Consider the following 24468-nt stretch of genomic DNA (forward strand, 5'->3'; position numbering starts at 1 on the left):
ATTGGTAAAGTAAGAGAGAGGAAAATAAAAAGAGTAAAGGCCAAAATTGGTCCTGAACATATGCTTATTTTACGATTTTGGTCATAAACTTTATCTTTGGAATTTTTGCATCCTGAACATTTCAAATCGGATCACAATTGGTTCTGGACTAACTGTTTTGAGAGGAAACACCAATTGGTCCTGAACACAAATTGTGTTCAGGAAAAAGTTTCCTCTCAAAACAGTTAGTCCAGGACCAATTGTGTTTCGATTTGAAATGTTCATGATGCAAAAATTCAAAAGATAAAGTTTATGACCAAAATCGTAAAATGAGCATATGTTCGGGACCAATTTTGGCCTTTACTCATATAAAAATGAGTAAAGTAAGATAGAGGAAGAGAAAAGTAGTGAAAGTAGAGTTAGTGGATTGTGGGGTCCATGTCCTAAAATAAAAAGATTCTAAATTTTCTATGTTTAAGGAACAATAAAAAATGAAAATAGTTGCTATTTTTAGAAAACGGAGGGAGTAGCAAATGCTGCTGACGTGCAACAATCATTATTTTAATATTTGATGACATGTACTCAAAATAAGCAGATGAGTAGTATCTTAATCTAACTAAGTTAGAGTCATAGAGTAATAAAAAGATCCTAGCACGGTACGCCACAATCGAGACTAACCAAGTATCTCATATCGAATACAGTGGTGCAATATGTAAATCTAATTAGTACATTAGATTTAACAAAAGCCGTAACTAGTCTTATGATTGATGAACTAGCCAGTCCACACAACATATGATAAGATAGCAAAATAAATTCTTGAAAGCAGATTATTCAAGTTAATTACAAAGAGGGCCTCAACAACATATTCAATCAATTTTTGTCAATTCCTCTATTTTTTTATGAGTTACATGCATATATTTTAAACACAGAGATAGACGCCGCCGTAGCATCAAAAGTAGTCGGCCTTAGTTTGGGAGAATGACTGATTTTGATGTTACGGCAGCAGAGTTTGTCGAAAAATCAAAAGCCACCACCAAACGCCGTTGGAGCCCAATAATCAACACCATTCTCATTTCCCACATGTTGAGTGCATGAAATCGGAACTAAGCAAAGTCCTCTACCCCTCAAATCTGATTGACCTTGTGAATCCTGAACATTATTTTTATTTATTTCCAACGAAATAAATATTTAGTAGAATATCCATGATTAATTTCACCAAGTTGAGAAATAAACTAATCGGTTTACACAATTCATAACTGCAAGAGTTTATAATCAGTCATAACGTCATATATATTTATTGTGCTTATTGATGTTGATTACAAGAAATTACTACCACATTATTTCACTATTACTACTATTTAATTTAACGAGACTTGACATAAATATAATGTGTGCATGTCAATACTAGTTTATTTGTGCACTCTTTCATTAATTTTTTTAAGTTTTGTACATTTAGTGTGAACCACAAAATAGAAAAATAAATTGATGTATAGTGAAAGAAAAATGAAATGTACATATTGAAACTTCTAATTATCTTACTTTCTTAGTACCAGAATTAACAAATTAAGAACTTCAAAAAATAACTAAAGCAAGTAAATTAATTTACTATTTTGTGATAGCTTAATAAATTCACATTACCAATTAAAAGCCTCTTTTTAGGAAGTGATAGATCCAATAAAGCTTGCATAAATACCTGAGAATGCTCTTCGGGAAACAAACAATTCCTTTCTTGAACCTCCTGCAGCCAAGATTAAGATGAAGGAAATTAAATTAAATATTTTTCTTATTAATCAAAATGATATTTTATTGTTTTCAAATTCACATTCCCCAATACATGTGAAGTGTGTGCAAAATCTTGGTCGTGCATCGGAAATTGTGTAAGAAAACATTGCGCATGTGAATATATATTTACAGAATGTTGGTGATGTCCTGCATTGCCCATGTATGGAGAGCTCAGTGCCTGCACATGAAAATTACATAATTCTGGATTTATTTTCTGATTTTCTTTTAAATTACTAATATCCCCTTTATAAATCACTTTTTGAAAAAAAAAATCCACATTTCACAATTTTTTGAACTAATTTTATTTAAATTGAGGTACGGACCAATGTGCCCTAAATTGTGGTGTTCGAAGAGAGAAAGATGAAGGCAAGATTACCTCAATTTGACTCTGAAGGAATCTAATGTATCCAATGGCTTCAGACAAGACAGAAGCTGTGTCAGTCTGCAAAAGAGAAACATAAACACAACACTTCAAACTCTTTTTTAATCTCTAAAAACTAAAGGAGCCTATCTCTCTCTTTCTGCATTATGTTTAACTGATTAAATTAATCATGGTATGAAATGGTTTTACTTTTGTGGGATTTGTGTTATAAAAGGTTATGTTTATAAATGTACTATAGTTATATCTCAAAGGAGATACTCAATTCCTGACTATACTTGATCATGTACTAAAAAATGAGTTTTCCAAAATCAATTAAATGAAAAACACAAATTAATTAATTTACCTTCCCAAATGGAGAAACAAGTTGGTGAAGAGCTGTTATTCTATCCCCCAACTTCTCCTTTCTCACCTGCATCAATGCCAATATAATTACATAAATTAATATAAAATTGATAATTTCATGCCCATAAATTTATGTCTAAGAATCTCTGCAAAAAAAATTAAAAAAATTGCAGACAGAAAGAAGGCAGCCAGTTTTATCAAAAAGAGAAAAAGAGAGATTCCTTACCTTCAAAGCTGGTTGTGCTGACTCTTGAACCCTAGCCTTCTTAGATACCCCACCTTTACTCTTCTTACAATAAAAATCACACAAAATTTAATTTGTCATAATCATACTTAATTATAAATTAATCAGCCCTTATCAATAGAAAAAATTCAAATAAAATTCCTTATTTGAAGGAAAAGGGCTAATTTTAATGATGGCTACTCCAGTTTGGCATGACAAGAACACATCAAATCACCTTTTATTTTGTTGCTAATTTCCTAAAGAGTAATAATGAGGCTTTAAACATTAATTATTGTCCTAAGAAATGAATCTCAATTTTTTCACTTTCTTTCCCATCTTGCTCCCTTTACTCTTTTCTTTTATTTTAAATATTTCTAAAAAAAAGGTTGTCTCTTTCTCACCTCAGATGAATGCTCCTTATTGTGCTGCTGATTTTTACTCTCCGCGGCGGCGGAGGAGGCGCCGGAGAAGTTCAAGACTGTGGTGAGAAATTGATCTTGATCATGGCCATAAATATGTGGCTTCACATCACCAATATCAATATTATTTCTTGTAAAAGATTGGTTCAAATTCAAGACTTGATTATCTTCTTCTTCTAATTCCCACTTCTCAATCTTCTTTTGCTGCTGAAATCTCTCATCTTCACCACTCCTACATCCTCAACAAATGTATATAAATATGCATATATATTTACATTATTCAACAAAATTAGGGCATTTAAATATATAGGTCAAAACAAAAATGTGGAGTAACTTACAAAAGCAGTTGGCTCCAAGACATAACCGGAAAATCGAGGCTAGGATGGTAAAGATCGGAAGGCGAAGGATTCGTGGAGTTCGAGACGCCATAGATGAGCTGTGGATGCATGCTCCACCAATTAGGGTTTCCAGCCATCATTTGTTACTCCAAAATCCAAATCAAGATTTTCTTCCTCTCTCTGAATTATGTAATTATATAACAAAGTTCAAAACTTTGTCATATTTCCTTATTTGCACACCAAAACAAGGGTTTGCTGAAGCTCTCAAAGCTGTGTTTGGTTTCCTAGAAATGGAAGTAGAAGAAAACCACTGTGAGTATTTTATACTTGTGGGGTCATTTAATTAATTAAGCCCACTCTTTTGTTTCTTTTCTACATTGAAATTAATGGCTTGTATGATTTTAGTATTCTTGCTTTAGCTTTATTTTAATAATGTATGTATGACAAAGGAAGGTGATGGTGAGTGTTTTGAGGGCAGAAAACAAATTGCTTGTGGGGATTTTAAATTCCTTAAATTGGGGTAAGGGATGGTGAGTTTGATTGTCTATTTTCATTTCTACTTTTAACAATATTAGCAATATATAGTACATTGTATTTAATTTGTAGGAAATGAAATTAAGTAGCTAATATTTATAGGGAATGGATGTAACAACTTGTTCTAGCTAGGCTTATTAGCTTGAGTGATGCTAAATGACCATATTATGGTCAGCCATAATATTAAAAAATTATTAAAATTTTGTGTACTTAATGCTAAATTGGTGAAATTTATGCATCTAGAGAGTTGCAATTTTGTAAAGACTAATATACCCTCAAATATTAAATACTTATGTAGTAGTAGATTATATTGTATTTGTATCTTCAAATATAAATGGTACTCGTATACTTGTATCCAAACAATAATACGGCAATTTGGGCTTCAAATTTCATTCTTCGTTCTTGACTTGATTGGAAAATCAATAGATCCAACTCTAAGGCATGATGAAAAAATGTACTTTTCCTAGTTATTTCCTAATGCCTACATTTAGAAAATATTGAACCATACAGTTTGGTTACATAATTTAATTATTTTGAAAAATTTAATTATACTAATATTTAATTATTATAAAATTGTTTAGTAATCAAACATGCACTTATTTGTAATCAAACACATATTTTATTAATTCAAAAAGAGGTACTAAAAAATTATTCAGATTATTTAATTTGTATAATTAATTTTGAAATCCTAATAAAATATGCTCCTGATATTTCAATTATATTATTAGTGATTATTTATGTTTAGCTTCACTTATTTAATTTAAACTAATTTAAAGTATACTATAACTTATCCTATTATTAAAACAAGTTGTGATTAAAATACATGTAAATACTATAACAATCTATTGATATAAAAACAATTCAATTTTAGTTATACTACAGATTATTTTTCTGTTTAATTATACTGAAATAATTTAAATTTAATGAAAACACATACTATTAATATTTTGTCAAGATAATTCAGAATTAACTATTTACTAAATTTTATAACTAATTTTATATATAAAATATATTTAACCTTGGTGTTATATCACAACCTACTCACTAATAAGGAAATGTAACGCCACATATTCACAACTTATTTTGAAACTATATAGAAAATTGTTAAATTGAATTTTGATATTTCAATAGCTTGTGAAATAATGAATTAATATTGACTTTTAAAGTAATAAACTAAACGGAAAAAATGAAAAAAACCAATGCATAGATGGACTAAATCAGAATTGTATTAATGAATAATTCTCACATAAAGTATGTAGCATAGTAATTTAATTTCTCCCTCTTTCTTGAGTATGCTATACCATAACATCTTATGGTACATAAAATTAATAATTAAATCTAAATTTATTAAAATCCTCAATCTCACAAGACTTTATCAATAATTTATAAAATTAAATAATACTAAAAAATTTACTTTACTTGAAAAATACAATCTATAAAGGCATCTCCAACTATTTACACTAAATTCAAACTGATTTTTGAGTATATGTCACACCAAAAAGTGATTTTACTCCAACCATATACAACATTTTTTGGTATATGTGTCACAAAATTTTTGTAGTAGCTTCATATTAGATGTTGTTCCATAGAAATGCTTTGAATTAATAACTAAAATTTTAATTTTAACTATTTTTTTAAAATTTAATCATAATATTCAAGTAACTTATAAAAATTAATAAAAATATTATTTTAATATTTTTCGAATAAGAGTATCTCACTTAAAAATATGATGTTATATTTTGATATATCATTTAATTTACTATATATGTATATAATATGAGTGGAGTAACTTCATCATTATCTTATTGATTATATATTATGGAGTATTGTTGTACTCCTGATAACTAAAATTAAAAAAACTATTATTAAGATTATATAATATAATAATAATAATAATAATAATAATAGTAATAATAATAATAAAATGTAGTAAAAAAGTTGAGTACAAATTACTCAAATAAAGAAAGAAACTACAATTAAAAACTAAGGGTAATATTGTCAACTGAATTAAGCATTAAATAAGACCATTAAACTATTAATATCCAAAAATATCTATATTTACTGAAATGCCATTTATGGCCAGCCACATTATGGCCACGTAGCTTTACCGTATTAGCTTTGATGTTTATAAGAAGGAATGAATTGCCTATTTCTTTCTCTATAATGATAAGCAGATTGGCTAATTAGATAGTGATAACTCCCAAACACAGCTTAGAATAAATGTGTAAATGACAAATTAATATTCAATAATTATTAGTAATTATTACTACGAAAAGTCATTCTTTGGTAATATCTCTACCTAGTTGATACAGAAAATAACATTTTCTGCATCTTTTACTGTAATATAAAGATTAGTATTAGTATTTGATTTTTCAGAAAGTATTTGTGAGTAAATCAAAGTCCAACAAAAACCAAAGCCCAAAACACGAAAAATGTTGCAACAAAATCAATACTAACCGTCAAGCAAAGCAAGAAGCGGACGTAATTATTAAGAATGTTGAGAAAAACAAATCATAGTAGTAATTATTTTGAATTTCGTAATGGATTAAGATTAGTATATATTAATAAAACTGAAGAAAAGCTTGGCTGTATATATTTTCTATGTTGGTGGAAGTCATTTTCTAGTTGACCTTATGCAATTAAAATAAGTACAAAAAAGTTGTTGGTAATCTACTGTGTTATTTTTATATGTAAGGCATACCATTTTGTGGAAGGATTGGAAGACTAATTTATGATTTTGAATTAAAGCCATCCACACCTGGCTACTTGATCATTGATATTAAATATTAATATACCCCAAAATGAAAATATAATAAGACCAATAATCATATCCAAAATGAAAAAATAAAAATAAATAAATAAATAAAATAATAATAATAATAATAATAATAATAATAATAATAATAATAATAATAGTATTGTTTTTTCTTGAGAAATAGGTAATACTTCCTTTGTGATTTATTGTACTGCTTTTTGACTTGTATGAATTTGAGATATATGAAAGATGTTGGATGAAAAATGTTAATGAAATGTGAATTTCACTTTTATAATAAGATGTGATTGTTCACTTTTATAATAAGATGTGATTGTAAATATAGTAGAATGTGGGGGTTCACTTGTACAGATCGGAGAAAATGAAATTTAAAATTGCGAACATACTCAAATAGCAAAATGACATTTTATCACGAATGGATGGTGTAACTTTTTAAGTTGAGGAATAGCAACCACTACAAAAAAAAAAGTTATGAATAAGGACGCTTTTTATTCAATTAAGGGCGCTATTTTTCGTTGCTAAATATATCACCAACGCTTTAAAAACGTCCTTATCCGTGGCGTGCCAAATTAGAATAAGGAAGCAATGAGAGAGCGTTGGTGATTTAATTTTGAGACGCTTTTTAAAAAGCATCCCTATTTAAACGCTATTATAAAATGTCTCAATTTCAAACGTTGCATATCATATAAAGCAAATATTCAATTAAGACAGTATGTATTTGCAAATATTCAATTAAGTCAAAGCTAATAACCCCTCTTTTACATTTATTTACTTCATTCCAAATACAAGCCTTATTTGATATTTCTGAACATGCCAATACTTCTTCCTACCATCCTCCCAGTCTTCAAGTTCTTCTACTTTGTGCTACAATCTGTGTTCAACATAAATAAAATGTTATAAATATATTATATAATGTGCAATAAGCATTATGTATAAATAAAATGAATTAAGTTAGATTTGGTTACCAATAGTGAAGTGATGTTATTCAGTTGGGCTTGCATGGCAGACATTTGAGCCGGCTCTCTTTTGTACTTATTTCTCTGCAATGAAAAGTATTATGAATAAAATATTGATAACATATGTATAAATAAATAAATAAGAAGAATTTATAGGACATATTAAAGTGAGATTTATACGAATTTTCGTTTCTTCCTTGCTAAAGTGTGTGGAGCTACTTGATGTGAGCGTGCCTTCTTCCCAATCTCAGAAACAATCTAAAGAGAAATAGCATAACTTTAAATAAACTTATATGATAAGGTCAAATCTGCTACTCTGCCTCCAAAGGTATTGCTCACATTTCCTACCAACTATCAAAACTGGATTGAACTAATTATGAAGCATTTACAACTTGCATCCATACTTATACAGATCTCTTAATGAAGTCCATTTCATATAAGAGAATGAATGAGGAAGATGAAGACTATGATGATGAAGAATGAAGTCCGCCCCGCCCTGCATACTTTAGAGACACATGTATTTATTGCGTCCCTAATTTAAATAATTAGAGACACTTGTATTTATTGTGTCTCTAATTTAAGCATGCTTTATTTTGCGTCCTAAACTTTAGATATTTATAAAAATTTTCCACCGCAAATGATTGCGTCCTTAGAGGATATATTTGTTGTAGTGAACATTGGTGGAAATTGAAATGTGGTAGATATATTCCCATTACTTAAATGGGCCGAGAATTGCTCTACCAGGTCAAACTATATAAGCGAATTAAATGGTCTGTAAATCAGGTGGGCCGGCCCAATTCAAAATAATTAAAACTTGCTATTCCGAAATCATTATCTTCACTCTCTAGCGACCTTTTTCTTATTGACACAAATTATAAAATTCATATTCATTTCTCCAATTAAATAAAGTGAATATTGAATAGGTTATCGTTTGGTGAATAAACGGAAATCAACCTTTATTTTAATTTTGATAAATAAACAGAATTAAAAGTCTGTGTCAGTTATATTTGATATTAATATTCAAACACTAATATCAGTTATATTCAAATATCGTTATTAGTGTTTGATTATTGTTTTCACATCGTCTATTAATATCCAAATACATTTCATGCATAAAAACATTAAAATTTCCTATTTATAGTTGAAATTAAGTGGGGGAAGAAAAAAAGTCAAATCCCATCAAACTCTATATTAAAATATTTCCTGTCTATATCTAGTGGGAAACTGAAGCAGGAGCATAATTTTTTTCTTGCTAGAATTTCAATATCAAACCACTTTATGGATCATTGTACCCTAATATAGCTATACTTAAAAGTGAAAATAGGCAAATAATTAAGACATAATAACTACTATTAAAAAATTGAGTTCTAAAATAATATAGCTACAAGTTGCAAAGGCACTACAAACTTGAAAGAAAATGCGAATGACTGGACTTTTAAATACTAGTATAAAAAAGTGACAATAATTATTCCATATTTTCAAGTCAATCCAATAGGCTTTAAAACTTATTTAGTGCTCATTCCACTCCTTCTACCATATATTAAATATTTTTGGAAAAATCTTCTCATTTTTTCACATCATGAGAATCTTGAAATTTGTTCCATTAGATTTCTTATGAGAACTTCTAAATCAGTAAAATAATATCGCAAAATTATATGGAGTATGTTTCAGTTCTCTTTTATAACAAAATTCTCTAAAACAAGTATTCAGAATTTGTTTTGCTCATCTCTGATTTTTTTTTTCAAAAAATCAATACTGCTATTGTTGACAATATAATTATCTTGCATATATTCTGAGAGAAAACTCAAACCACTGTATAAATCTCATGAGTTTAAAATGAATTCTATCAACTATTATTTAGAAATTTAGAACACTTCTTTCTTCACATTCTCTTTTCGACAATATACTGAGTTATTACGATTTTATTGGTGCATAACCCTTGTATATAAATAATATTTGAACTCCCGTTTTAAGCAAGTTAATTAATCCTTTTTTGGATAATTCTTCTCAAATCAAACAACACAAAACTTGAGAATATTTTTCCATCTCGTGCGTGGTTGATGAATGTTGATAATTTATAATGTGGTTTAGGTAAATGGTGACACGTGCCTTAAACACGCATTAATTTAAATATTTCTAATCAATATCCTAGGAGTACTAAAAAACATTGATTGCGATTTGAATAAACATACACCCACAAACACGTCTTTATTTATTTCTTTTTCTTTTTTGTTTTTTCTTAATTTCCCAATACTTCGAAACACATTTGCTACTACTATACAAGAATTTGAATGGATGAGAATTTTGACATAGCAGCCAAATTTTGTGCCTAAAAGCGCACCTAATATTGTCTTGTCAATTTTCAGTCATTTGTGGGTCCAAAGATAAGATTCAAATCATCCATTTCCTTAACTTTTTGTCCACCAATTTTTCCATCTTCTTTTGTCACACCTGTAATAGTATGTAATTTGAACTTAAAATCTTTTCTTTTTCGAGAGAATTACATGTAGTGTGTGTACACATAGATATCAAATATCATCATACCATTTTAATGGTTGGTGGATGTGCTTTGAGTAGTAACTTCATGCAAACAGATCATTACATTGCATAAGGTGAGAAATATACTATACAATTAATGCAATCATGCGAAATTGAACTCAAGATTTCCAACTAATTAGTAAAGTTGCGAAACCTCGTCTCTACCACTTAAGCTATACCTTTTTCTCGATGAGTACAAAAATGTTTAAAGCCAAAAACTGACGAGTAAAATTGTTCATAACATAGTCGTTTCATCGGGTCATCCAATGGAATTGCATTTTATCCATGTTCTATACTTAATCCTGAACTAAGTATACTGTAAAATTACATATTATATTCATGATTTTTAAATTTATTCGGATATGCAAAATCCTCCAATGACTTACTGCTACTAAATTGATGGAGTACGGACTAAACAAGCCCAACAGCAGTGACGGCCCATCAGCCCAAAGCCCAAGAAAGAGTATCAGTTCGGCATGACTAAAGAGTTCAGTTCGGCACAACCAAAGAGTTCGGCCCCAGCCTACAGCTCGGTAAAAGCCAACCAATCAAACTCTGCTCTCAGGTCGGCATCAAGCTCTACTCTCAGATCGGCAAAAGCTGCTCGGCAATAATTCAGCAGTTCGGTCTCAGTATTCGACCGAACTAGGAGATAGTGGACTCATGCAGGATTTCCACCTCCACTACACCCACGATCTATTTAGTGGTGTCAAGCAGTCATTAACTCATGCAGGATAGTGGACCCATGCAAGATCGCCACGATCTCCACGACATCCACTACCTAGTAAATGGTGCTGCATGCCACGATCTTGGTTCAATGTATAAATAGAACCTAGATCAGATAGATAAAGTTAAGTTCTGTTAAGCTCTCTAGACATAAAAGATCATATAGCAAGTTTGTATTGTAAGCTGTAGAAAACAGATCAAGCAATACAACTCTGCACTCATTTCTTCCCGTGGACGTAGATTTACCTCAGTAAATCGAACCACGTAAATTCTTTGTGTCGTAGTCTTTATTCTCTACCAGCATTTACTAACATCATAAAATCGCGGATCCATCACTGGCGCCGTCTGTGGGAAACAAAGAACCAAATTTGTGATAAAGCGAATTTTTGACCCTTTTTCCACCCCAAAAAAATGCATACCAGATCACATACTACCCGTAATACCGTTCGTGATAACCGTGAGGAAGCTAGTCCAGCTCGCAGGTCTGAAAAACGGCCTCGGGAGACATCTACCTCCGGTTCTCACGAAGAAGGAACAAGCCACTCCAGGAGAGATCGCACCGAGTCTTCCCAGCAGCCCGATTTAAATGAAGCTGTCAAGCTGTTCTTGGCTGAGAAGCAGGATGAGTTCTTAACCTTCCTGCAGAAGAGCCAACAGCCGGAGAAGACAACGGCGGATTCTCCCTCCTCATCCAGACATGAAAGTCACTACCGCAGTAGTGACGTGTCTTCCAGGAGAAAGAATCCTCAACCCCGACATGTTCCTGTTCCTCCTCGGTACCGGAACCACAGGAGAACTCCATCTCCTCCGTACCGAAGAGATGTCGGGTTCGCCATGTACGGAGCATTAAAGACTCCGTTCTCGGACGATATCACCCGAACTCCTTTGCCGCGGAACTACCGGACACCGTCAATGACTTATGACGGGTTGGTGGATCCTCATGACTTCCTGGGACGCTATCAGTATAACATGGCGAACCAGGGTCTCAATGAGGTCCATATGTGCAAGCTGTTCCCCGAGCTGCTTATCGGGAACGCGAGAAGGTGGTTCGATAGCCTCCCCCAAGGCAGCATTAGATCTTACCGAGATCTAATGGATGCTTTCCACAGGAGGTTCTTTCAGAAAGCGGAAGCCCGGATCACTTCGGCTCAGCTGCTTTCTATACGTCAAGGTCGCGACGAAAAGATCAGCGACTTCATGACGAGATTCCACAAGGAATGCCTACAAGTAGATGATCTCAACGATCTACTTGTCATTTCGGCATTCCAAAATGGAATCCTGCCCGGAGCTCTCTACAGAAAGCTCGTGGAGTGCGGTCCGCAAACAGCTCAAGAAATGTGGGACATTGCGGACCAGTTTTCCCGTGCGGATGAGGCAGACCGTCGAAAACGGTCTTTAGACAGCTCATCCCGAGAAGAGAAAAAGAAGCCCGATCAAAGCGGCCAGGTGCTTCCTCGCCGAACTCCTTTTGAAAGAATTCAAAGGGCACCGGTACAAGGCAGATTGGGGCCACGTCTCAATCCTGAGAAGCCGCCCGCTCAGTTCGTACCATTAAACAAGTCAAGAGCGGAAATTTTCGAACTACATTCCGATATGTTCGAAAAACCAAAGCGGATGACGAAATCAGCCGCGCGGCGACCTCAGGATCAATATTGCTCCTTCCATCAAGCCCACGGTCACGATACCGAGGAGTGCCGAAATTTGGCTGCAGGTATTGATGTTCTTGTGAAAACAGGAACGTTAAAAAAATACCAAAGCAAGCAGCCGAAAAAGAACAAAAGGCAAAGAGGTGCGAATTACAATCCTCAGGATCCGAAAAGGCATGAGGATCCCGAAGACGACGACGAGCCGCAATATGATGGAGTAATCCAGACTATTGATGCTCTCCCTGCCGGGAAGACTAAGTCGTCCCTAAAAGCAGAACGCAGAGGTTCCAATCAAGAGGAGCCAACACATAAAAGGCTGAAGAAAGACGAAGTGATTACATTTTCAGATGCCGATCCCGTCCCAGCCATCTCTCCTCACCAAGACGCTATTGTCATTCAAGCCGGAGTGGCAAACAAACTGATCCACAGAGTATTTGTGGATACAGGAGCGTCAGTCAGCATTCTTTTTAAAGAATGTTTCGATAAAATGAAAGTGGATCCAGCTCGGCTCAGTCCGGCTCCACTTCCTCTGAAAAGTTTCGCCCAGGAGGACACCCGCCCTGAAGGTATTATCAGCCTTCCGATCACGGTGGGAAAAGCGCCTACAAGCTCCAATACGATGATCGAGTTCTTTGTGGTGAAAGCTCGGTCCCCGTACAACATCATCCTGGGGAGAGACTGGCTCAACACAGTTCGGGCCGTTTGCTCTACTTATCACCTCACCATCAAGATCCCCACTAAAGGTGGGATAGCGGTCATCCGAGGTGATCAAAAGAGAGCAAAAGAATGTCTGCAGATTGCGCTTAAAAGTGCCGAGCAATCAGTTCGGCACCATCAAGCATAGCAATCACAGCAACCGGAGTCAGAGGCAAGCGAGATGACCGAAGTCACTTCAGAGCCGAACTCAATGACCGTTCAGTTATACGAAGATGATCCATCCAGAACGGTCAAGATCGGCTTCGCAGGAACGCCTCTACTCCGGGAAAAGACCATTCAGCTCCTCAAGGAGTACAAAGATGTCTTTGCATGGTCTCCGTTGGACATGACCGGAGTGCCCCCCGAGGTAATCACTCATCGGTTAAATATTGATCCTTCAATCCGGCCAGTAAAACAGAAGCAAAGACTCTTTGCGGCAGAAAGAAGCCAAGTCATCCATGACGAAGTCCGCCAATTACTAAAAGCGGATGTACTATTCGAGGTGAAATATCCTTCTTGGGTGGCCAATCCTGTGATGATCAAGAAAAAAGAAGGAGGATGGCGGATGTGCATAGATTTTACCGATCTAAACAAGCACTGTCCTAAAGATTGCTATCCCCTTCCGAATATAGATAAAAAAGTAGAAGCTTTGATCGGCTTCGAAATTTTCTGTTTTCTTGATTTATACAAAGGATATCACCAAGTGTTGATGGATGAGAGTGACGCTCCGAAAACAGCTTTCATTACCGATTTCGGCATTTTCGCTTATAAAAAGATGCCATTCGGTTTAAAGAATGCCGGAGCCACTTATCAAAGGATGGTAGACAAGCTTTTTCGGCACCTAATCGGAAAACAGGTTGAAGTGTATGTCGACGACATAGTTGTCAAAAGCAAAAGCACTTCGGAGTACGAAGACAACCTCAAATCCACTCTCGACGTGCTCCGAAAAGCCAACCTCAAACTCAACCCCCAAAAATGTACCTTTTTGGTAGATTCGGGAAAATTTCTGGGTTGTTGGGTTTCAAAGGACGGACTCAAGGCAAATCCCTCAAAAGTTCAAGTTATTCAGAACATGGCGATGCCGAAGTCCATACACGATGTGCAAAGACTAACTGGATGTCTAGCCGCATTGAATAGATTCCTTTCCCAAGCAGCCGAAAAGCAACTGCCGTTCTTCAAAGTGTTAAAAAAGGCACCAAAGTTTGAGTGGGGAGCCGAGCAGAAAAAGGCTTTTAACGAGCTCAAAAGTTATTTAGCCGAGCTTCCAATTCTCTCTGCTCCAACAGATGCCGAAGTGATTTTCTTATACTTAGCGGCATCCGATCAAACCATTAGCGCGGTGCTTATACGAGAAGAAGGCCTAAAGCAGTTTCCCATCTACTTTACAAGCCGAGCGTTAAGAGGTCTAGAAACAAGGTATCAACCTCTGGAAAAAATTGCTCTGGCGTTAGTAAATGCAGCAAGGAGACTGCGGCCATACTTCTATGCTCACAAGGTATGCGTCTTAACCGATCTGCCTCTTCGGCAAGTTTTGACCAAGCCAGAAGCATCAGGCAGAATCGCCAAATGGGCCATAGAGCTGGGAGAACACTCAATCGAGTACCTACCTCGAAAAGCCATCAAGGGACAAGCCTTGGCAGATTTTCTTGCAGAGGCCAAGTTCGATCAAGCAAACTCTGTCATTGCCGAACAGAAAAATTCTGCCAATGCCGAACTAGCACAGCCCTTGGAATCCGAAGTAGAGCCGCCGGACTGCTGGAGCGGATTCGTAGATGGAGCTTCAAACAAGATGGGAAGTGGAGCTGGTATTTTACTTGTCGCTCCCGACGGACACGAGGTAACCTACTCACTTCGGTTCCTATTCCCCACTACTAATAATGAAGCCGAGTACGAAGCCCTCCTGGCCGGACTCCAGTTAGCGCAAAGTCTACTCGTCAAATCTCTCAAAGTCCATTGTGATTCACAAGTCATAGTAAATCACATGTTGGGTACAAGTGAAGCTCGTGACGAGAGAATGAAGAAGTATTTGGACAAAGCGCAAAGCATCAGCCGAAGTTTCTCCTATTTTCGGATAATCCGCATTCCCAGAGCGGAAAATAGCCGAGCAGATACCTTAAGTAAGTTGGCCTCAGATCCGAGCTCAAAGGCGGAAGAATTAATGCATCGAAGCATTGATGAAGCCGAGGTACATTCAGTATCCAGCTCGCCGAACTGGATGACGCCGATCTTGCAGTATCTGGATCAAGGACAATTGCCCGAGGATAAGAGAGAAGCTCGGAAGATCACGTGCCGAGCACTTCGGTACGAACTTCATGAAGGAGTCCTCTTTAGAAAGTCTTACCTCCAGCCGTTATTGCGGTGCGTAGGACCAGAAGAGACGGACTACATCCTCAGAGAAGTTCATGAAGGATCGTGCGGTAGCCACATCGGAGCCAGAGCTTTAGCTAAAAAAGTTCTGAGATGGGGATATTATTGGCCAACCATGGTACAAGAGGCAGTGCAGCTCGTCAAGAAGTGTACGAAGTGCCAAATTCATGCAAATGTCCCAAGGATGCCGCAGACCGATCTATACACTATGCAAAGCCCTTGGCCTTTCATGCAATGGGGCATAGACATAGTGGGACCACTTCCTCAAGCTCCTCGGCAAATGAAATTCCTTATCGTTGCCGTGGACTACTTCACGAAGTGGGTGGAGGCTGAACCATTAGCTGCGATAACGAGCTCAAAGGCATTGGACTTCGTCTGGAAGAACATAGTGTGCCGATTTGGCATACCCCACATCCTCATCTCGGATAACGGGACTCAGTTCACCGACAAGACGTTCAAGAATTGGTGCCAAGAGCTGAATATTCAACAGCGGTTCACTTCGGTCTCTCATCCACAAGCAAACGGACAAACGGAGGTAACAAATCGTATCCTGGTGAAAGGGTTAAAAGCTCGGTTAGAACAAGCCAAAGGACAATGGGTAGAAAATCTCCCTCAAGTCCTATGGTCCTATCGAACTACACCCACAACCTTCAACGGTGAAACTCCGTACAGTCTTGTGTACGGCACTGAAGCCGTGATTCCGGTGGAGATCGGCATACCCAGTCCCCGAACTCTAAATTTCTCAGCAGAAATGAATGACGACGGACTGAGAGCCGAGCTAGATCTTGCCGAAGAAAGAAGAGAATTAGCATGCATAAAAGCAGCCAAGTACAAGGAGCAAGTAGCCCGGTATTACAACCAAAGGGTGAAGAAGCTGCAATTTCAAGTGGGAGATCTCGTCTTGAGAAACAACGAAGTAAGCCGAGCAGAAAAGCTGGGCAAGCTCGAACCCACATGGGAAGGTCCGTATCGGGTGTCAGAAGTCCTCGGCAAAGGGTCTTACAAATTGGCTCACATGTCAGGAGAACAGGTACCCCGAACATGGCACATTTCCAACCTCAAGAAGTTCCATTTGTAAGAGACAGTCCGGTCAGTCAGTCTTGAGTCCTGTTCGGTCAATGTGCTTTCTTTGGTTTGCTTGGTCTTTGTTTGTCTCTTTGCGTTTTGTCTGTGTGTTTTGTCTGTCTCTGTGCGTGTCGTCTCTTACAAATGTTACTGAGGTATCTTGTTCTTCGAAGGCTGATCCCCTTCTTAGAACATATATAAGCCAACGATTGTGAGTCAAAGCTTCTAAAGAGGATACAAGACCACAATTCAGCTTAAACAAGCAGTTCGTCTGAAACGAACTGCAATAAGCCAACGATTGTGAGTCAAAGCTTCTAAAGAGGATACAAGACCACAATTCAGCTTAAACAAGCAGTTCGTCTGAAACGAACTGCAATAAGCCAACGATTGTGAAGTCCAAGCTTCTAAAGAGGATACAAGACCACAATTCAGCTTAAGAATCAAGCACTTCGTCTGAAACGAACTGCAACAAAAGTCCGATTCACGCGATAAAACTTGCCTGAATTAGGACAAGGGAAAGTCCGATCCACGCGATAAAACTCGCCGAATTAGGACAAGGGAAAGTCCGATCCCCAAATTAGGACAACGGAAAGTCCAATCCGAGCGATAAAACTCGCCAAATTAGGACACAAACCAAGTCCGGTCAAAGAAGAGTTTACTTCATAAGACCAAGGACAAACATCAACTTACCCTGTACCTTTATCCAGAATGCCGAAGTGATTCACTTCGCTTTTCGGGGGGGGGGGTAGGGATGGAGTACGGACTAAACAAGCCCAACAGCAGTGACGGCCCATCAGCCCAAAGCCCAAGAAAGAGTATCAGTTCGGCATGACTAAAGAGTTCAGTTCGGCACAACCAAAGAGTTCGGCCCCAGCCTACAGCTCGGTAAAAGCCAACCAATCAAACTCTGCTCTCAGGTCGGCATCAAGCTCTACTCTCAGATCGGCAAAAGCTGCTCGGCAATAATTCAGCAGTTCGGTCTCAGTATTCGACCGAACTAGGAGATAGTGGACTCATGCAGGATTTCCACCTCCACTACACCCACGATCTATTTAGTGGTGTCAAGCAGTCATTAACTCATGCAGGATAGTGGACCCATGCAAGATCGCCACGATCTCCACGACATCCACTACCTAGTAAATGGTGCTGCATGCCACGATCTTGGTTCAATGTATAAATAGAACCTAGATCAGATAGATAAAGTTAAGTTCTGTTAAGCTCTCTAGACATAAAAGATCATATAGCAAGTTTGTATTGTAAGCTGTAGAAAACAGATCAAGCAATACAACTCTGCACTCATTTCTTCCCGTGGACGTAGATTTACCTCAGTAAATCGAACCACGTAAATTCTTTGTGTCGTAGTCTTTATTCTCTACCAGCATTTACTAACATTAGAAATTCGCGGATCCATCATAAATCATCATTACAAGATATAATTAAACCAAAACTTATCACCACAAAATAAAAACTAAATATATATACACGCACTCACAATTTCATTGTATTTTTTAATAAAAAATGTACTTACAATATTATTATTACAACTAGACAATTAATTACACGAAGAGATCTCTTACAACCGTACCACAAAGATTAGGCTGTCTAAAACGTAGCAATAAAGCTTCATATAGTCAAACACTTTAATTATAGCAGTTGACCGTAGTCAACTCCAACAACACCGACGCCGTATTGTCTGCCGACGTGTCAGCATCTCATCTCAGCCGTCGGATCGAACTCGGTTGATCTGGAACCGTCCGATCCCATCCCCACGCTTGATTTCTTTTGGGATTTACCCAATAATGACAGTAGATACAGGCATGGTAAAAAATGTGAAAAGGAAACTACACGCTGTGAAAAAAGGTGTAAATTAGCTGTCGTGATTAAGGTAAAAGTGACAGAAAAAGTACAAACTGTCCTCCTTTCCTATATCTTTTGTCTGATCTATAATTATTAATTTCATGCTTTTTTGTTGTTTATATGTATATACTTCAGTGTTTGGTCGTGTGATGGAAGGTAAATCCAAATTTACTTCGTCAAGGGAAATGAATCATATCAATAGTGGAAAGTCAGGGAAGCACCTTCTACTTATGAAGAATGTTGGAAAATACTCCCTCCGTCCCCGAATAAGAGTCGCTAATTTTCATTTTGGGTCGTCCCCCATTAAGATTCACTCTTCATTTTTACCATAAATGGTAGTAGGCCCCACATTCCACTAACTCACTCCACTCACATTTTATTATAAAACCAATATAAAAAAATGGGTCTCACATTCCACTAACTTTTTTAACCAATTTTTCTCTACATTTCTTAAAACTCATGCCCGGTCAAACAAAGACTCCTATTAGGGGACGGAGGGAGTAACAAATAGTCCTTGAATAAGGAATTAAATGAAGAATGTTATTCATTCCAATTTCCTTTATAGTTAATTAGATTGTGTGTTTGATTGAGGTTTTGGTTAACATTAATTCATTATCCCTTATAATTTGGGTATTATTATCCATTACTCCCTCCGTCCCCACTTAATTGTCACTCTTTGACCGGGCACGAGTTTTAAAAAATGTAAAGAAAAGTTGGTTGAAAAAGTTAGTGGAATGTGGAACTCATGTTTTTATATTGGTTTTATAATAAAATGTTAGTGAAGTGAGTCAGTGGAATGTTAGACCTACTTACCATTTATGGTAAAAATGAAGTGTGATAATTATTGGGGGACAGATTGAAATGGAAAAAAATGACAATTAATCGGGGACGGAGGGAGTAATATTTATTCCATTGTTTTTTCTTTCTCTTTTATTTTGTAAACTAAAATTCGTGTTATTTTTCAAGTTTTTAATTGGTATGACTATATAATGAGTGGATAAATTAAACAAGCTCAAGGATATTTAATGTTGGAATGAGAAAATAAATGTAGAGAAGGATTTGTGCTAGATTTTGGTATGGTGGGGACATAAAGAGGGCTGACACATTATTCTGCTGGTGTTTAATATAGTAATATATGTATAAATATAAAATAAAATATGGAAGTGGGGCAATAGATGTGGTGTTGATTGTTCTATATTGTTTGAGCTTTTGTGTCAGCCTTTTGCATTTGCAAGAATTATTTTTAGGGTTTCGTTTCCAGTAGTCTATGTCTTCTTCAATACTGTCTCCCCCTATTTTATGCATTTTTTTTCATAATATCATATCTACATCATACATGTGAGCTGTGACAACGTCGATATAATTATTGATTTGTTAAAATTTTTAAAAAGAAGATACTTTTATAGTACTGTAGTAAATAATTTTCTTATCGCATCTGCGGTGAAATATATTTACGCCATATGATAGTTATTCAACTTACTTATAAATCTCCATAGTGCATTAACAAATACTCCATAATACTAAATGTCATAGGTTTAATAAATTAACATTAACCATATGAAATAGACTGGTCTAAAAATATATACCGAATAATAACATTATATCCAAATATCAAATGTATACTAATGAGGTATAAATAGTTTGGCGGATCTGACAGAATTGGGGATCAACCGACTACATTGTTAGCCCATTAGAATCGAAAACTATATTAAATTCAGTATTTAAAGTTGTTGTTGATTCCACAGCGCGATAATATAGCCTAATCCTGTTCATTATAGTTATTCTTTTGTCATGCATTATCAGTAACGATCACCGCACTGCCTCAAGCTTCCAATGCATGCGAAGATCTTATTTGTTGTGTCCTACTCCTACCCCATGAGATTTGTTTCTGAATTGGCTAATGAGAATGGTCTATATGAAGCAATTAATACTGCTAGCCTAATTTAGTTTATATATAAATATTATATAAACTAAATTGAATCTAGCGTCTGGAGCTATTGTCGATCTCGTGTGTAACAATTATAGCAGTAGATAAATGAACACTTTAAAATCAATTATTACGTGAAAATGCATAGATATGGGTCTTTTCCCACCACCCCAAAACATGAAGGTAGAAATTTTCAAATATAAAAAAATAAAATAATACTACTACATGTGATTCGGACAGGTGAATTTTGGGTGGTGAAACAAGGAAGAGAATGTTTGTCTTTTGTCTGCTCAAATTTCATGAAAATCTTTCAACAACATATTTACCAAAGATTCTGCTCAGATATGAGAAATTCGAATAGTATAATTTTATTGTTTCACCAAATTCATATATAGATAAATTTTGTTTTTACCGATTAATCACTATCTTGGCATTTCCCCTCTGCTAATTTCTCTATCGTTTAAGCCGTGCGGTTTTTGGCATCATTTTTCGGCTAACCTGCGCGGCTCTGTCCCCAGGCGCAGGTTTAACTTTAAATTAGTGTTGTTATATTAAATGAGAAAATATAATGATGAGAAAGAAAAAGGACTAGTATTTTTGGAAAACGTTGCAAAAACACATCATCTTGTCTCCTCTTCTTGGCCCTACTTTGCCAACACCTACCATTTAATTCTCGTTCTTTAATGATGATGAAATTCGCAATATATGTATTTGAAATTAATAAAAGTTTCCTATTTATTTGGTTGCTGCAATGATCTATGCGATAAAAATAAATACTAACTCAATTAATAACGTTGCCTTAATTGTCAAAAGTAAATGATGTGTTAGTTTGCTTTTAATTTGAGAATTGCACACATAGCATAACTTATATGTCTATTTTGTCCTTCACTTTTTTGTGGGAAATAAATTACTAGTATAAGCTATGGTGTATTAGAGTACTGATGAATTAAAATTCCGATAAGATTACTTTTAATCTTCCACAAGTTATTTACTAGTAGTACTAGAAAGAGAAGATAAAGTACAAATTTAGGAGACAAAAGCAGATAACAAAGAATTTTATTTTGTAGAATAAGAATATAGTACTCCAGTTATTACTGTTTAAGCAAAGCATACGATTGAAGCAAAACAAATTATTTTGTTCCAAAAACATACACAATTGAAGCAAAATACCTTCACTGTTCACTCAACTGGTCAAATTATAGAAAAATTACCAAATATGATCAATTTTGATCAAATCCATAGCTTTAAAAAATGATTGATTATATAACAAATCATGTTTTCAACTATGCTATAATCACATTTGGAAAAATTATGTATAACATGGCGGACGTAAAATACAATGTGCACTAAACGTTTAATTACCTGATTGATGTCATTTAATTTAATACAACTAGTTAATCATGTTTTTTATTTTTACACATGCATGCACATTTCAATAAATCAAAACACATAACTTGTCATATATTTTCGCTAAGCAACAATTAATAATTATAATCAGTACCAATATTGATAAAAAAAATTAAACAAAGTTAGATAATTTTTCATGCAATTTGGCCGTTCAATCCCTCCCAAAAAAGGAAAAAGAAAAACGAGAAAAGGCTACAGAAAGGCCAGAGAAGCTTCTTTTCTGCTTCAACTAAAACCAGACCTCTCTTTTTTCAGGCACCCAAAACCTCTCCTTTCCAAACAATACTCTCTCTCTCTCTCTCTCTCTCTCTACACTTCCATCTCTATCTAGCTACCCGTAGCTCACTCACTCTCTGAATTACTTGTTAGCTATAATTCCACTTTAATTTCGTTCCTCTCTGAAAAAATTGAGAAATTTTTTGATGTCTATACCTCAAGAGCACGACTACATAGGGCTATCGGAGCCGCTGCCATCGGAGAAAAGCTCCGATAAAACTACGGCGGCGGCGACTCCTTCCTCGAATGTGGGGAGAAATGGTGTTTTCAGCCTAAAAGAGACCGAGCTCCGTCTGGGATTGCCGGGGTCGGAAGCGCCGGAGAGGAAGGGCGGAATCGGAATCGGAATCGGAATTGGGGTTTCCCTCTATGGGAAGGATGAGAGCGATTGCGTGAAAAGCGGCGCGAAGAGGGGATTCTCCGATGCTATAAACGGTGCTGGGAAATGGGGATTGTCGATTAATGGCGGATCTGAAGTTGATTTAGGGAAAAAAGGTGGTTTGAATGGGAGCTCTGTGAAGCAGGAGATTCAACCTGTTGAGGAGAGGAAGAATGAAGCTGCTGCTAACACTGCCCCTGCTTCAAAGTGAGTTCATCTTCTTCCTCATGAATGCCTCTTCTTCTTCAACCAATTTTGGATTTTTTTTATTTTTTTTAGTTGTACATGTGTGGATGTTGATTTAGCTCTGTTTTGGGACCATGATAAGGTTTGGTTTTGTTCTCTTGTGGCTGGTGAGTTCTTCCACTACTCTTAAATTATTTATTTTTATCAAATTTAATGTCTGAAAATTGGAATTTTGTAATTTCTGCTTTGGAATCTTTGTATATCAGTGGATGCCCTTGAGCATTATTTGATGGATGATTCCTTCTTTTTGTGTAGTTATGCACTCACTCACATGCTTTTGAAGATGGCTTTTTGGCCTTCGATTGGATTTTAGATATACATATATATATCTATCTGTGATTCTTGGGAGTTCAACAATAGAGACTTAATAAGATGTTATTTTTATGTGTAATAGGGCACAAGTAGTGGGATGGCCACCAATTCGATCTTTCCGGAAAAACTCCCTAGCCACGAATACACCGAAGAAGGAAGATGTTGGTGGGAAGTCGGGGATGGGGACTGGCTGCCTGTATGTTAAGGTCAGCATGGATGGCGCTCCGTACTTGAGGAAGATTGATCTCAAGACTTACTGCAGCTACACGGAGATTTCGTCTGCTCTAGAGAAGATGTTCAGCTGTTTCACCATAGGTACGTTGCAGTCAATGCTCGTCCTCATGGTTTCTCGTTTGGTCTATATGATTTGATTCTTAAATACGTTTTTGCAGGACAATGTGGGCAGGGGCTAGCAGCGAAAGAGCATATCAGCGAGAGCCACTTGATGGATCTTCTCCATGGGTCTGAATATGTGCTGACTTATGAAGATAAGGACGGGGATTGGATGCTCGTTGGTGATGTTCCATGGGAGTGAGTCCTCTTCCCTGAATTAATTGCCTCGTCTAGATGTGCCTTTGCATGTTTTAAGTTCGTTGCCAAGCAATAGAATGTCTATAGCCTTGCATCTGTTACGAACATTATGTTGTGGTGTTTCGATTAAGCTAGACGCTTATGTTCGATTGCAGGATGTTCACGGATTCGTGCAGGAGGCTGAGGATCATGAAAGGCTCGGATGCCATCGGGTTAGGTATGTCTGATGATGTTCAAAATCATAACATATTTGGCAGAGCATAATATTACCATATTGCAAAATTAAAATATGGAGTGTATTGATTTTGTCACTCATTTGTGCAGCTCCAAGAACCATGCAGAAGTGCAAGAGTCAAAATTAGGGCAGAAAAGCTATGAGGAAAAACTGAAAATATCGGATTTTCTAAGGATTTTCTCTCTTCTTTTCTTTCTGTTTTAACCTTATTAGTAGATTTGTAATGGAAGCGTTGCAGACTATAATATTTTGCCACTAATGTATCTTTTTCCCAAAATTGTATGTTTAAATTAAGTACTTAAATTCCAAATGTTGCCCTCTCACCGATATTATCTTATTAATTGCTTAACCAAGATATATTTCAATGTAACCACTATTTGTAATTCCCTCCTGATTCTGCACAACTAACTTTAGACGATACTGATCGAATAGTAATACTAGAGGTTCGAGGCGGATATAACTCTGAGAACGAGAAAGATGAGCGAGCGAAGAAAGGCAAGCTAAAACTACGATCTTTCGACACTCGAGTGTG

The 24468-nt window shown here is 36.0% G+C and overlaps 2 protein-coding genes across 6 annotated transcripts; one reads left to right on the forward strand and one right to left on the reverse strand.

The window, feature by feature from the left end:
* Window positions 1–777: 777 nt before the first annotated feature.
* On the reverse strand, window positions 778–3853 carry LOC121797989 (transcription factor bHLH68-like). 5 transcript variants are annotated; one of them, XM_042196794.1, is made up of 8 exons: window positions 3466–3853; window positions 3110–3359; window positions 2712–2774; window positions 2487–2552; window positions 2138–2203; window positions 1892–1939; window positions 1673–1714; window positions 778–1128 (listed from the first exon to the last, which is right to left on the reverse strand). In XM_042196794.1, the coding sequence occupies exons 1-8, from the start codon at window positions 3603–3605 to the stop codon at window positions 1000–1002; spliced, it is 804 nt and encodes a 267-aa protein (XP_042052728.1). In that variant the 5' UTR covers window positions 3606–3853; the 3' UTR covers window positions 778–999. The 5 variants fall into 5 exon arrangements, with proteins under 5 accessions (XP_042052728.1, XP_042052729.1, XP_042052725.1 ...); XM_042196795.1 differs by having other exon boundaries at window positions 2712–2771; window positions 3466–3852; XM_042196791.1 differs by having other exon boundaries at window positions 1673–1717; window positions 3466–3851.
* An 18318-nt stretch (window positions 3854–22171) lies between these two features.
* LOC121801185 (auxin-responsive protein IAA27-like) lies at window positions 22172–24213 on the forward strand. The gene is made up of 5 exons (XM_042200632.1): window positions 22172–22819; window positions 23253–23485; window positions 23563–23701; window positions 23857–23918; window positions 24026–24213. The coding sequence occupies exons 1-5, from the start codon at window positions 22380–22382 to the stop codon at window positions 24061–24063; spliced, it is 912 nt and encodes a 303-aa protein (XP_042056566.1). The 5' UTR covers window positions 22172–22379; the 3' UTR covers window positions 24064–24213.
* The last annotated feature ends 255 nt before the right edge of the window (window positions 24214–24468 follow it).

The sequence above is a fragment of the Salvia splendens genome, chromosome 4 (genome assembly GCF_004379255.2).
Source record: "Salvia splendens isolate huo1 chromosome 4, SspV2, whole genome shotgun sequence".
NCBI lineage: Eukaryota > Viridiplantae > Streptophyta > Magnoliopsida > Lamiales > Lamiaceae > Salvia > Salvia splendens.